At 44.4% G+C, this 15,786-nt stretch overlaps 1 protein-coding gene across 1 annotated transcript in view; it reads left to right on the forward strand.

Moving 5' to 3' along the window:
• The window catches only part of frmpd1a (FERM and PDZ domain containing 1a), a 59,347-nt gene that overhangs the window by 37,551 nt on the left and 6,010 nt on the right, over positions 1–15,786 (forward strand). Inside the window, exons 9-15 of the mRNA XM_020596302.1 lie at positions 1–6; positions 169–288; positions 1,660–1,796; positions 2,542–2,761; positions 3,315–3,497; positions 12,781–12,925; positions 13,019–14,359. The exon at positions 1–6 is cut by the window's left edge and continues 114 nt beyond it. Of these exons, the coding sequence (XP_020451958.1) occupies positions 1–6; positions 169–288; positions 1,660–1,796; positions 2,542–2,761; positions 3,315–3,497; positions 12,781–12,925; positions 13,019–14,359 (2,152 nt within the window). The remainder of the gene's footprint in view (positions 7–168; positions 289–1,659; positions 1,797–2,541; positions 2,762–3,314; positions 3,498–12,780; positions 12,926–13,018; positions 14,360–15,786) is intronic.

Below are 15,786 nucleotides of genomic sequence, written 5' to 3' on the forward strand. Positions count from 1 at the left end.
CAGCAGGTACACACACACGCACACACACTTTTTACACGTCACTTCAAATGTATATTTGTTTACCACAACTCTGTGTGGAAGTGGGTTTTATTCTCTGACCGTATTAAAACTGTTAAAGGTATTCAAAATTATATATTTGAAGCACTACATGTGTGTGTGTGTCTTCAGGTGGTCCAGAAAAAAGAGGCCCATGACTACAGGTGTCTGTTCCGTGTTTGTTTCATGCCCAGAAACCTTCAGACTCTGCTGCAGGAGGATCCTACTGCCTTTGAATACCTTTACCTGCAGGTACAGCAAGCTGATGAACCTGTAATGCACACACACTCACCATTCTGCAGTTAATTCAGTATCTGTACTACTAGTATACTAGTGTTCAACAAGTTTAAAACTCAGTAGAACTCATAATTTCCTGACTCTTGCCACCTAATTTGCATAATTTATGTAACTGTATAAATAAGCCTTATACTGTAGTTCCTTGATAAGCAAATTCAAACTATGGATTTTGTCCCCTAGTAAAGTAGGTAGGTACTTTATTGAGCCCAAAGTGGGGAAATTTCTGTGTTACAGCAGCAATAGAGAACAACCAACATAACACCATAAGAACAGACACATAAGAACAGGACTTCATAGAAACACAGGAAAGAACACAACGAGGACACAGCTGCTGTAACTTGCTGCCACTCCACGCGGCACATGCGTACGTAAGTACATAGTAACAAAGAACACTTAGTCATTAAAATAAAAAGTTACATAAAGGCAACAAAGCATTAGGACCAATACGCACAAGGATTATAAAAGTAGTGTCATCAGAATGTTACATTTTACACAGCACAAATAAGCAAATCAAAGGCACCTACAGTAAAAACAGGGCAAAGCAACACTGGAGAGAATCAGGAACAGCAGTAGAGACTAAACAACCAGGAAATTAAGAACAATCGAATATTACTCACACAATTAATCCCACAATGGGGGAAAGAAACCTGTGTTTCAGCCATAAGGATCTCTGAGCAACTAGTCAAAAATACCTAAAGCAGGGCAATGTACAGTATTTGAGAGAGATCAGGAACAAGATATTACACATGAGCCTATTTACAATGCATTTCACCCCCAGGAGCTGAAATATTGTGCCACAGTAGATTATTGCATAGTCCCTCATAATTTCACCTAGCTTATCACTGCAGTGATGTGTTGTACAGTCTGATTACTGTGGGGAGGAATGACCTGCGGTAACGCTCCTTCTTACACTGGGGATGTAACAGTCTTGTGCTAAAAGAACTGTTCAGAGTCAAACTTCATTTTTAAATTCACCCTTTAGCATGAGTGAAACTTTTTCTGCTCGGTTTTGATATTTTGTCAGTGAATTGTCAAGGAAAGCCAAAATGTCCTCCCTACAGTGAATTTATATTATTTTGATCGCCAAGCCACCTTATGGTAGATACACTACCAGTCAAAAGTTAGAATTCAGTGGGTAGGTGTGACTGGTAGTGAGTTTTTATTCATGCTTTAAATGAAACTCACCAGTACTTTATCCTCAAATGTGTAAAAACTCTTAGATGACACTTGGACATTTTATTTTGAAATTATTCAACACTTCAGCGCTTTATTAACTGAGCGTGTGTGTGTGTGTGTGTGTGTGTGTGTGTGTGTGTGTGTGTGTAGGGGGTGAATGATGTGCTTCAGGAGCGCTTTGCAGTAGAGATGAAGTGTAACACTGCTTTACATCTTGCTGCCCTGCACATCCAGGAGAGGTTGGCGAGCTGTGGACAGTCAGCAAAGACCAGCCTGAAAACGATCATGTGAGAAATACACCCACTGAACAAATGTTGACTAAAATTAAGACAGGATTTAACAACATGTTGGGAATTCAGAGCAAAGCGGGGTTCCACACAGGTCCTACCACTGGAGGGGCATTAAATTGACTCTGCCTCCAGTATAACAGAAGAGTATTAGTTTCATGGAGGTCATCATTTGCATTTGTAATTTTGCTACTGAAGGCTACCAGCAATTAAATATTTCAGATCTAACAATGTTTCCTGGGAATAACACTTATTACATTAGCTCACTGCACACTATTTAAACATTTTTTCTAGTAGGAGCATTAAGCAACTAATATTGTTATGTCTGATCACTTGTGGGGGCAGAGTGAGCAAGCAGGCTGGACTCAGATGGCAGGTACAATACTGTAAAGGTGTTTATTGTAACAGAAAAACAGACAAAGTCAATATACTGGTGCATTCTGACAGTGGAGTTCATGTCTAAGATAGTAACAGCTGAAGGACTGGAGGTGGCAGTACAGGGCAGGTAATGGCAGTGAAGGTTGGCGGTGACTGATGAGCGTAGCAGGAAACTCAGGTGGGATAAGTAGAGAAGGTTGGGCTCGGAGGAGATGGCAGGGGCTGGAGTCAGTGTGAAGAGATCACAAGGTAGCAGCAGGTCACTCAGGCAGTAGCAGATGGAGATGGTCATAAGTTTAACCTCTTTCTAGTGTTGCACATGCCAACACAGCCTTTCAGATTGTGTATCTGTGCTTCTCTATTCCAGGAAGACATGGGGTATAGAGAACTTTGTGTCATCCACACTGCTGAGGAACATGAGAGAGAAAGATCTAAGGAAGGCCATCAGCTACCACATGAAGAAGAGCCAATCGCAGCATGATCCCAGACAGAAGGGCCTGTCAGTTGATCAGGCACGGATCAACTATCTGGAGGAGCTGAGCGATCTCAAGTCATTTGGAGGGAAATCCTTCAGTGCCACCATGATGGTATGGTTTTGGCTGTTATGTATTTATATTAATCTTTCTCTTGTAGGGTTTTGCCACTAATGACTAGTTTTCTGTCAGTTAATCTATTAACTATATTACTGATTCTCTTTAATGAATGATGTCTTTGGAAACTTTTACAGTGAATGTCTTTTACAAATGCGTCAGACTCTGCAGACTCTGCTGTAGCCACCATGGTTTTCTAAAACTAGTGTTGAATGAAGGAACCAGTGACTGGAGCCAAAAATGACTGACATAAACATGCAGCAATCACATAGTGATATTTTTCTTCTTCTGTGGATTTTACTGGCAACTGGCAACCAGCTATGTAGTGATACTGAATGATTGAAGTATTTTAGAAGAGAAAAAGTTCATAATAAAATTTTTAAAAAGTGCCAGGTGAAAATATTGATGTCAACTCATTTTCTGTCAGTTTGATTACATTGACTAATTGCAGTCCTATTCTCTTGAGATGTAATTGATTGAAGTTAACATTTTTAAACTCTTCGTTTTCTGCATTATCTCTAATACCTTTAACTGCTTCCCACACCTTCAGCTCCAGGACAGGGAGTCAATGGTAACCCTGTTGGTTGGGGCACGCTACGGGGTGAGCCAGATAGTCAACCACAAGCTGAGCATTCTGTCCACCCTCACAGAGTTCACCAGCATCACACGCATCGAGCTGCTGCCTGAATCAGACAAGGTCAGCCTGGTCAAAATATACCTGCAGGACATCAAGGTAAGACCAGGAATACACATACACCCCTCACATAGAAGAGAAAATACTGTAAACCTGGTCAAAAAGCACTGTGACTTTGAAGTGATTCAGTCAGCATCACACGCACTGTGACAAGTGGGGCTCATATTAACATTATTTTATTACCTCTTTGTTGATCTAGCTCAGGAGTGTCCAAACTTTTTACTGAGGGCCACATACAGAAAAATATACAAAAGGCTGGGCCACTTGCTAGAGTTGAGGTATATCGGCTCACCTCTAGTGTACTAAAGTTAACAAAATCAATCAAATGTTGGTGAATTATGCTTGATAATTGAATATGCTTAAAGAATATGCTCATTCTCAAAACAGCAGCCCGAGATTGATTTTTAGTTAGGATGATCCCCCTTCACACTCAGTTTTCAATCCAGTTGAATCCCTCCGTGTTAGCTCAGAAGTCAAGTCCCAATTACTTTTCTCTCTCGGTCAATCTTCCAATGTGGTGGGGGTCTTGCAAACTGCTGCGCGTGACTTCATCTCTGTCTCTCCTTCTGGAAAGTTCCGAAATTTCCCTCTTGTGCATGTAGGAGGCCGCCGACAGGCGGGGCTTGATTCAGGTCACAGCTACCATTGGCTCTTTTAAGAGCCTATCTTGTGATGTGTTCAGTGACCAATAGCTTTTTCTATATTTACAAATCTTTTTCCCTGATAACTTGGGTTACCCGGGTTACATCTGCCAACCATAGAGGGTCCCTCAGTTCATGAAGAGGTCAGTCCTTCTCTTTCAAAAACAGGTCAATTTCTGATCTCAGGGAATAAAACTGCTTCAGCACGGAGCTGCAACTAAGCCAGCGCACATCAGAATGGTAGAGTACATCCCCGTATTCAGCATCAACATCAGATAGGAAAGCTTGAAATTCTTTGTGGTAGAGCCCTCATGCTCGAATTATGTTGACAGTTTTCACAACTGTGTTCATCACATCGTCAAGCTGGACTGTCTTGACATAGAGGGCTTCTTGGTGGATGATACAGTGCATTTTAACAGCCTCACCTCCACTCTCTCATACCTTGGTACACATCATAGAGGCCTTTGTGCTCACCTGTCATAGCTGGAGCCCCATCTGTTGTAATTCCACACAGCCTGTCCCATTTAAGTTCCATCTTGTCACTTGCATCTGACACAGCTTCAAAAATGTCCTTACCCATTATTGTGCCCTTTAGACTTGTAAGATCAATCAGTTCCTCCATAATGCAAAAGTTACCATCAACTCCCCGCAAAAAAAATTAACAGCTGTGTGGTGTCTGTAGTATCTATGTGGTGTCTGTAGTATCTATGCTCTCATCACATGCAATCAAGTAAAAATCAAAAGCACAAGCTTTATGTGACACTTAATTTTGTAAGTTTGCTGACAAGTCTTTGATTCGCCGCACAATTGTGTTTCTGGACATGCTCACATTGTTGAATTCCTGCATCTTTTCCGGGCACATTATTCCTGCGACTTTATTGAGGCACTGTTTAATGAAGTCGCCATCTGAGAAAGGCTTCTCGTGTCATGCTATGAGTTGAGTTACCTCATAGCTGGTTATTGTAGCATTTTCTTGTCTTTTGTTAGCATGTAAAAAGTACTGCTGTTGAGCTAGCAGACTAGCTGCCATTTCCTAAATGTTATGGCACCCAGTACTAGGTGAGAGAGAAACGGTATTTTGATTTTCTGTATGTCCTGCACATACAGTGCCTTGCGAAAGTATTCGGCCCCCTTGAACTTTGCGACCTTTTGCCACATTTCAGGCTTCAAACATAAAGATATAAAACTGTAAGTTGTTGTGAAGAATCAACAACAAGTGGGACACAATCATGAAGTGGAACGAAATTTATTGGATATTTCAAACTTTTTTAACAAATAAAAAACTGAAAAATTGGCCGTGCAAAATTATTCAGCCCCCTTAAGTTAATACTTTGTAGCGCCACCTTTTGCTGCGATTACAGCTGTAAGTCACTTGGGGTATGTCTCTATCAGTTTTGCACATCGAGAGACGGAAATTTTTGCCCATTCCTCCTTGCAAAACAGCTCGAGCTCAGTGAGGTTGGATAGAGAGCGTTTGTGAACAGCAGTTTTCAGTTCTTTCCACAGATTCTCCATTGGATTCAGGTCTGGACTTTGACTTGGCCATTCTAACACCTGGATATGTGTATTTGTGAACCATTCCATTGTAGATTTTGCTTTATGTTTTGGATCATTGTCTGGTTGGAAGACAAATCTCCGTCCCAGTATCAGGTCTTTTGCAGACTCCATCAGGTTTCCTTCCAAAATGGTCCTGTATTTGGCTCCATCCATCTTCCCATCAATTATAACCATCTTCCCTGTCCCTGCTGAAGAAAAGCAGGCCCAAACCATGATGCTGCCACCACCATGTTTGACAGTGGGGATGGTGTATTCAGGGTGATGAGCTGTGTTGCTTTTACGCCAAACATAACATTTTGCATTGTTGCCAAAAAGTTCGATTTTGGTTTCATCTGACCAGAGCACCTTCTTCCACATGTTTGGTGTGTCTCCCAGGTGGCTTGTGGCATGCATCTCTGATCAGTCTTCTCTTTGTATGAGCTGAAAGTTTAGAGGGACGGTCAGGTCTTGGTAGATTTGCAGTGGTCTGATACTCCTTCCATTTCAATCTTATCGCTTGCACAGTGCTCCTTGGGATGTTTAAAGCTTGGGAAATCTTTTTGTATCCAAATCCGGCTTTAAACTTCTGCACAACAGTATCTCGGACCTGCCTGGTGTGTTCCTTGTTCTTCATGATGCTCTTTAAACGCGCTTTAAACGGACCTCTGAGACTATCATAGTGCAGGTGCATTTATACGGAGACTTGATTACACATAGGTGGATTCTATTTATCATCATTAGTCATTTAGGTCAACATTGGATCATTCAGAGATCCTCACTGAACTTCTGGAGAGAGTTTGCTGCACTGAAAGTAAAGGGGCTGAATAATTTTGCACGCCCAATTTTTCAGTTTTTTATTTGTTAAAAAAGTTTGAAATATCCAATAAATTTCGTTCCACTTCATGATTGTGTCCCACTTGTTGTTGATTCTTCACAACAAATTACAGTTTTATATCTTTATGTTTGAAGCCTGAAATGTGGCAAAAGGTTGCAAAGTTCAAGGGGGCCGAATACTTTCGCAAGGCACTGTATGGTGAACTGAATTGGCAATAAAATCTGTCAGGGTCACTCCGTTTTGCCTGCCCTCTCTCACCTCCACAGACCTGCCAGCTATCCTTATCTTCACCACCTGTTGTTTATCCTGCAATTACCTTCCTCCTATATCTACCCTGCCTTCCTACCAACTCACTGCCAGTTCGTTGTTTGTTCCCAAGCAGACGACTAGTGCCGTTCCACCCCGTTACTATCTTTATGTACATTCAGTTCAAGTTTGCCTCCTTTATTCTCTTAGCCTTCTCAGATGTCAGCTTCCCTTTTTGAGCTATTAGCCTCCACACGGAGCTGTTATCTTCTGACCAACACCCATCATTCGCCCTCGGACTACATCATCCACCAGGTCGGTGCTCTCCTATCCTGTTTTCTACCTGCTCATCGTGTTCTCCTGCCTGTTCTTCTGCCTCAACCATCTCTACCTTGACCAGCCAGTGAGTGACCCTCCCGCTCCACAGCTCGACCTTGCGACGGCTTTCATCATCTCTGCCCAAGGTCAACGCCAAATACCCTCTTCACCTATTCGGGATGTTTATATGTGTTTTGACACGTTATCACCATACTAATTTGTACAGCACTATTAAACACTGTTTATGTTGAAATCAGCCATCTGAGTCTGCTTCCTCTGTCACACCACCTTGTGTGGCATGCGCCCATAACAGAACGAACTGGCCACCATGGACTCTGCTGACTCCAGCATAAATAGCTCTCCAGCACTCACACACATAGCCGTGCAGCTGGAGAAAATGAACCTGGCACTGCAGCAACAATTGGACACTACCGCCAGTCTTGCACAACAAATAGCAAGACTGACGACCACTATAGAATGACACAGCTCCTGTTTCCAACCCATCTGCTCGGGCACTCAGTCCCAGTCGGAATCCGCCGATACCCAAGCCGGAGATCTTCAACGGTGATGTAACTAAATGCCGGGGATACTGACGGGCCGTCCTTCCCTCTCCACCAAGCCCAAGGACAGCTGCCTTCTCCCAGTAGTCCTCGAGGCTCCTCTTCAGACCATTACTCATTTAGTACTCATCGATTCCGGTGCAGGAGGGAACATAATGGACCCCGCCGTGGTTGAACAGCTGGGTCTCACCCCGGAACCTCTTCCACACCACGTCAAGACTTGGGCCATAGATGGCCGGCTGCTGGCCAGTCACACACCAGACACCTCCAATCCGTCTTACCATTGCCAGCAACCATCAGGAAACCATCTGGTTTAAGATACTCTCCACCCTGGATACACCTCTCGTCTTGGGTCACTCCTGGCTGATCCAACATAACCCTGTCTTTGACTGGACCACTGGAACCATCACCCAATGGAGCCTGACCTGTGCCACCACCTGCCTCCTGGCTGGTTTGTCCTCCACTCTTCCTTCTGTCTCTCCTCCACCTGAGCCACCTGACCTGTCCTCCGTCTCTCCTGACTACCAGGATTTATACCCTGTCTTCAGTAAGCACCTTGCCACTGACACCCTTCCACCACACCGACCCCATGACTGTGCCATCACCCTGTATCCTGGAGCCACCTTGCCCAGCAGTCGACTCTTCCACATATCTAAACCCGAATGACAGGCACTGGAGGAGTACATAGACACAGCCCAACGTGCAGGTATGATCCGTCCTCCTTCCTCACCCCTGGGTGCAGGGTTCTTTTTCGTAGGGAAGAAGGACGGCAGCCTCCGTCCCTGCACTGACTACTGTGGTCTTAATGCTATTACAGTTAAGAACAAATATCCATTACCCCTCTTGTCTTCTGCTTTTGAGTCTACGGGGCGCAGCAGTCTTCACCAAGTTGGACCTCAGGAGCGCCTACCATCTACTGCGTATTTGTGAGGGGAATGAGTGGAAGACTGCGTTCAAGACACCGCTAGGCCATTTCGAGTATTTGATGATGCCCTTTGGACTCACCAATGCCCTGGTGGTTTTCCAGGGGTTGATTAATGATGTGCTTCGAGATTACATAGGCCAATTCTGTTTTGTTTACTTAGACAACATACTCATTTACTCTTCTTCTCTTGCAGAACACAAATGTCATGTCCGTCAGGTCCTGTTGTGACTCCTGTAAAACCGCCTTTACGTCAAAGCAGGGAAGTGCGTTTTCCACTCAACCTCAGTGGCGTTCCTGGGGTTCATCGTTGAACAGGGAAGACTCCGCACCATCACCAATTGGCCTACACCCACCTCTGTTAAGGACCTGCAACGCTTCCTGGGCTTTGCAAACTTCTACCGCCGATTCATTAAGAATTACAGCACAGTGGCTGCACCCCTTATTCAACTCACATCCACCAAGGTGAAGTCTGCATGGTCCAGGACAGTGGAGCAGGCCTTTCAGGAACTGAAACGCCATGTCACCACAGCCCCCTTACTCCTCCAACCTGACCCCTTACAGCAGTTCGTGGTGGAAGTGGATGTCTCAGACACTGGCGTAGGGGCGGTCCTTTCCCAGAGGTCTGAGGGAGACCATGCGCTTCACCCCTGTGCCTACTACTCCCGACAGTTGACGCCGGCCGAGAAAAACTATGACTGGGCAACCGTGAGCTGTTAGCTGTTAAGCTCGGTCTAGAGGAATGGCAGCATCTGTTAGAAGGTGCCGACCAACCATTTCTGGTCTGGATCGATCATAAGAACTTGGCCTACCTCCAGTCAGCTAAACGACTAAATCCCAGACAAGTGAGGTGGGCTCTGTTCTTCAATCGGTTCAGATTCACCCTTTCCTACCGGTCAGGGTCCTGTAATCAGAAACCAGACGCGCTTTTGCATCAGTTTAGCCCTACTATCACTGATTCCACTCCAGAAACCATTCTGCCAGCCTCCTGTGTGGTGGCTGCGGTTACATGGGAGATCGAGGACACCATACGGGAGGCCCTGCGGCAGGACCTCGATCCAGGGACTGGGCCACCAGATAGATTATACGTCCCCCAAACAGTACGGGCCCAGACCCTCGACTGGGCCTATGCATCCAGGCTTACATGCCATCCGGGGGTACAAAGGACCATAACCCCGCTCAAACGCTACTTCTGGTGGCCTACCCTGAAGAAGGATGCCCATGCCTATGTCACCGCCTGTGCCCCGTGCACACAGGCAAAACCTCTTCACCAGCCCCCCACAGGTCTCCTTCGGCCCATCCCGACTCCGAGTCGGCCTTGGTCTCACATTGCCCTCGACTCTGTCACCGGGCTACCTCCTTCCCAGGGCAACACTATCATCCTTAACATCGTAGACCATTTCTCCAAAGCTGCCCATTTTCTTGCACTTCCTCAGTTACCGACCGCCTTTGACACCACCCAGCTCCTGGTTCAGCACGTCTTCCGTTTACATGGCATACCCCTTAACGTTAACAACATCAGATCACGGTCCCCAGTTCAATTCATATGTCTAGTCGGCCTTCTGCACTGCCATTGGTGCACACCCCAGTTTATCCTCTGGTTACCACCCGCAGACTAACGGTCAGGTCGAACAACTGAACCAGGAGCTGGAAAATGCTCTTCGTTGCGTCACCAGCTCATCTCCTGAGGATTGGAGGCAGTTGTTGCTTTGGGTGGAGTATGCCCATAACACACTCTCCAGTTCTGCCACCAGCATCTCTCCCTTTCAGGCTTCCCTCGGGTATCAACCTCCCCTTCTGTCTTCCACTGAAACCGATATAGCTGTACCCTCCGTCCAAGCTCACATCAACCGTTGTCATGAGGTGTGGGCAGAGACCAGGGCCACTTTAGCTCGTACGGCAGTTCAGAATAAGCGCCAAGCTGACCGCCATCGTCGGGCACCTCCTACGTATCAGGTTGGGCACGGGTATGGCTCTCCTCTACACACATCCCCCTGAAAGGTGCTTGCCCTAAATTGTCTCCCCGGTTCCCGGGGCCCTTCCCGATACAGGAAATCGTACACCCGACGGCTGTCAAACTCACTCTGCCCGACTCCTTACGTATACATCCCATCTTCCATGTGTCCTAAATCAAGCCCGTCAGTACCAGTCCCCTCTGTCCTCCACCTGTGCCGCTGCCTGTACTCAAGGTGGATGGCGGTCTGGTGTACACGGTCCATCGAATCCTGGATGTGCACCCCAGGGGCCGGGGATTCTAATACCTGGTAGATTGGGAGGGGTACAGTCCAGAGAAACGCTCCTGGATCCCTCGGTCCTTCATCCTCAGCCCAGACCTCCTCACTGACTTTTACTGGGCTCACCTCGACAAGCCAGGCAAAAGGTTGCAAAGTTCAAGGGGGCCGAATACTTTCGCAAGGCACTGTATGGTGAACTGAATTGGCAATAAAATCTGTCAGGGTCACTCCGTTTTGCCTGCCCTCTCTCACCTCCACAGACCTGCCAGCTATCCTTATCTTCACCACCTGTTGTTTATCCTGCAATTACCTTCCTCCTATATCTACCCTGCCTTCCTACCGACTCACTGCCAGTTCGTTGTTTGTTCCCAAGCAGACGACTAGTGCCGTTCCACCCTGTTACTGTCTTTATGTACATTCAGTTCAAGTTTGCCTCCTTTATTCTCTTAGCCTTCTCCTCGCCTGTTCCAGATGTCAGCTCCCCTTTTTGGGCTATTAGCCTACACACGGAGCTGTTATCCTCTAACCAACACCCATCGTTACCCCTCGGACTACATCATCCACCAGGTCAGTGCTCTCCTATCCTGTTTTCTACCTGCTCATCGTGTTCTCCTGCCTGTTCTTCTGCCTCAACCATCTCTACCTTGACCAGCCAGTGAGTGACCCTCCCGCTCCACAGCTCGACCTTGCGACGGCTTTCATCATCTCTGCCCAAGGTCAACGCCAAATACCCTCTTCACCTATTCGGGATGTTTATATGTGTTTTGACACGTTATCACCATACTAATTTGTACAGCACTATTAAACACTGTTTATGTTGAAATCAGCCATCTGAGTCTGCTTCCTCTGTCACACCACCTTGTGTGGCGTGCGGCCAGAACAAAATCCTTGAACCTTGAACCTTAACTTTCTCTTCTCGCTCAGCACCAGTGTAGGACGTGTAGGTCTGATTGTTTCAGTGCCGTCCTTTCATTTTCCCACTGTGTCTGAAATTTTCTGCATTAACTTGATAGCTTGCGTTTCTTTGGTTCTACCATTTTTGGTCACCTGTGGCATATTTTTTCTTTGATTCATTTTGTTTTGTTGAGAAGCTGCCTTGTTGAAGACATTAGCTCCACCTAGTGTTAACTAAGAACTACAATACAGTCAAATGCAAGTTTTATGTGTGGGCCACATTCCATTATATTTTTAGAATTTCCTGTGGGCCAATTAAAAATGGACCATGGGCCGCGGGCTGCAGTTTGGACACCCCTGATCTAGCTTGTCTTATTAATATAACGTTATGTAAAACTGTAGTTTTTGGCACGGTGGTTAGTGCTGTTGCCTCACAGCAAGAATGTTCCAGGTTTGAGCCCTGGCCAACCTGGTGCCTTTCTGTGCAGAGTTTGCATGTTCCCCCTGTGCCTGCATGGGTTCTCTCCGGGTGCTCCAGTTTCCTCCCACAGTCCAAAGACATGCCACTTAGATTGATTGGCAACTCTAAATTAGACATTATCCGGAAGGGCATCCTACATACAAACATGTCAAGTTTAACGTGCGCATCGTCAGTTTGTTGGGAGCTGATGATTCACTGTGGCGACCCCTAATGGGTCGAAAGTTGAAGAAGACTGTAGTTTTTGATATACCTGCATTTTTCACAAAGGGGATTACACCTCTTTGGAGGTCTGGAAGCAAACTAATCTGACTTCCACCTGCTGCAGACCAACTGCAGTGTTCTTTAATAGCTAAATTAGTTAATTAGTATTAGCTAATTAATATTCAACTTAACATGACCCACCACTATAGTTGCTTTTTAATCACTTTTTCCTTGACCTATTTACATTATTTTGTGTACCTCTCCTATACAATGTGACAACTTTTGCATGAAAAAAGTAGATGTTGTTGATGCTGTTGAAGTAGATGCTGTTTTGTCATTATTTTGATCCTTTTGGTTTCAATACAATTAATGTATCAGAAGTGCTTTATCACAAGTTTCTTTACATTTTGTCTCTTTTCTTGTTTCATATATCATTCTGTCTCTTCTCTCAAAGCCCATCACATTACTATTAGAGGCCATGTCTGCCAAAGATATGTCGTGCCTAATAGCAGGGTACTGTCGAGTGTTTGTTGACCCCAACCTGAACATCTTGCCCTGGATAGATGACTCCAAAAAGCACAGAGTCTCTGCTGAAGAAGGTTTTAAAAAACACATATACAGTAATATACATCCATAAAATGATGCATACATACACATCAAATTTTGGTGTTGCTTTTCACATATGTTTACAGGTTATGTGTCCCGGTGTGGCAGCGACTCAGACAACTCTTCAGACCTGGACATGGAATCACTGCTCCCTCTGGTGTCTCACGATGGGAAGTCTTGTCCTCGTGTCAGGCCTTCATCAGGTCCAGAGGGTAGTAAAAAAAAAGACAGAGACAGAAGGAGAAGCAAAGATGGCAAAGAAAAGGGAGGTAAACATGATGAGGAAAAAAAACAAAAGGGAGAAAAGGATGCTGACATTGAAAAGGAAAAGATCCTGCTAGATAAGAATGGGGATAAGGATGAAGACACAGAGAGAGGAGAGGAGACAGAGAGAGCACAGGATAGTGGACAAAAAGAGATTGAGATAACAGACAATGACTCAGGGAAGAAAGGGGGGAAAGTGGGACAAGAAGGGAAGATTGGAGGTGGAGAAGAGGGGCAAGCAGCAGAGGAGCAGCCATCTGTATCAGAAGCATCAGATTCTTGTCACACTGACTCTCGTGTCCTCACCAGCCCCTCCAGTGACTCTCTTGATGCTCTAGAGGAAGATGATTTGTTATTGCGTTCCTCTTCCTCCATCCACCCTAGTGCTCTCACACAAACACATCTACACATCCACTTTCCCCTTCAGCTTCACCCTTATTCTCACAAGCACATTCAACCTCACTTCCTTGCACCTCCACCAGCCCACTCCCACCCCCTTATCCACTTAACTACTCATGACAGGGGAGGAGAGGGTTGCAGGAGATCCGGTGATGGAGCTGATCCTCAACTCTTCACAAGTGCATCTTCCTCTCCAAGCCTTCACCATGTCCAAAAATGTACAGGTGACTTCCCTTCTGATGACAGCTCCATCTGTTTTGCTGAGCTCTCCCGCCTTGTGGACTTTTTGCCGAGCCCTCCAGAGGCCAGCGAGGATGATGAAGATACAGAACAGGAGTTGAGGAGGAGAAGAAGGAGGCTCTTGAAAGAAATGGTTGAATCTATGGGCAGAGCAGGTGAAGGAGGAAGTGTAAACAAGGAGTGTGATTTTTTTGAACATCCACTATCCCTTTCCCCGTCTTCCCCATCCTCCCACATGGAGTTTGTGTTTAACTTTGACCAGAGTGACACGCGCTGCTACTACAAGCTCTGTTCCAACATCACCCCCGACAGCGCTCACAGCCTTCCCCGTCCACTGCATTATAACAAGGGGGAAGACTGTGAGGATGTGGACAGAGATGAGGATAAGGCTGAAGACCTGGAGTCAGCTCCCATCCTTCAACCACCGCCTGGCTTTGGAGACAGCAGCTCTGATGAGGAGTTCTTTGATGCCAGAGATCGCTTCACCTCACCTGAAGACCCATCCTCAGGTTCTGTGCCAAGAGGTGATTTCATTTTCATTTGTTTGGCTGATCACATGCATTTTTTTTTCATTTTTAAGCCATGTAGAGTGATAAAAAACAGACTTTAAATTCAGTTTTTGCTGCCATCCAGTGGCTGATGTATATTTATTTGAAAAATAAAAAAACAACACAGCATTACAAAGCAATCTAACATACAGTATTTTCAAGGAAAAAAGCAGACCACCCTTCTGACTACCCCTATTGGATGTGGTCCACTGGCTATAAAAATTCAGCCTATAGAGCCTATAAAACTCAGGGCAACCATGGTGTCCTGCCAGAAAAAATATTTATTAGTGCTGTACTTAAGTGCAGTGTTGAGGTACTTCTGCTTTACTTTAGTATTTCCAAACTGTGATACTTCTATTTCTAGTAATTACATTTTAGACTGAAACATTGTACTCTCTATTCCACTATATTTATTTGACAGATGTACTTAACAGTTATGCTTAATGCCAGTTATAGATTAAATCAGTTGTTCCCAAACCATTTTAACATGTGTACAAAAAAGGAATGTCCCAATTGAGGAACCATGCCACAAATTTTTTAACATAAGCCACACATCAAATCATTTACTCAAAGTTTGGAATTATTTAATATAAAAATTAGTTATAAACATTTCATTATAATACAATATTTAATATATATTATAATATAATTAATTAAAAATGTTATGAAAATCTTAGAGTTATCAACTCTTATAATTATTGGAGTAAATAGGATTTTCTTATACCAGTGGGAGTGGACCCTTTGGTACTAACAAAAGTTGTTCTACACGTACATTTAACAGAAATCAGGTGCAGCAGTGGGTAGCCAGATGGCACTTTGATATACAGTTATTTTATATCTTTATTAATAATGATAAAACTATATAGTACAAGCAGTTCATTAAAGATATATTCATTGTCTTCCACTCTGCAATTAAAGATCTGCACAGATGTTATCAATATGTAAAGTCATGTGACAGTCGTAACATTTAAAATTTACTATGGAGTTTAAAGAGATATGCATTATTTTTCTGGAAAGCGGATAGTCAGTTTTACACTGAATTATACAAGAAACCCACTGACAGGAGCCAAATATTTAAAGGACATTTCTTAGTAAAGACTTGATCATCATCAGGCAAAGAGAATTTGTAGCACAGATCAATTTCAGATCTCCACCCATGCTGAAGAGATCTCAAATCACTTTCTGCAATGCATTATAAATTGTTGAATTATTAATGTGCCAACCCTACTTAAATTGTAATAAAATCACATTTATTTTTCTTGATAGAAACCTGATTCCTTATGACAGGTAATGTTTTATTTCCCATTAACACTACGAAGGTCACAATGCACTATCTTTGATTATAATTATCTTTGACTTATTCATTTATCTCTTAAAAGCCTTTTTATGAGGGTCAGGGGGTT

Source organism: Monopterus albus, unplaced genomic scaffold, assembly GCF_001952655.1.
Source record: "Monopterus albus unplaced genomic scaffold, M_albus_1.0 scaffold29.1, whole genome shotgun sequence".
In the NCBI taxonomy this organism is placed as follows: domain Eukaryota; kingdom Metazoa; phylum Chordata; class Actinopteri; order Synbranchiformes; family Synbranchidae; genus Monopterus; species Monopterus albus.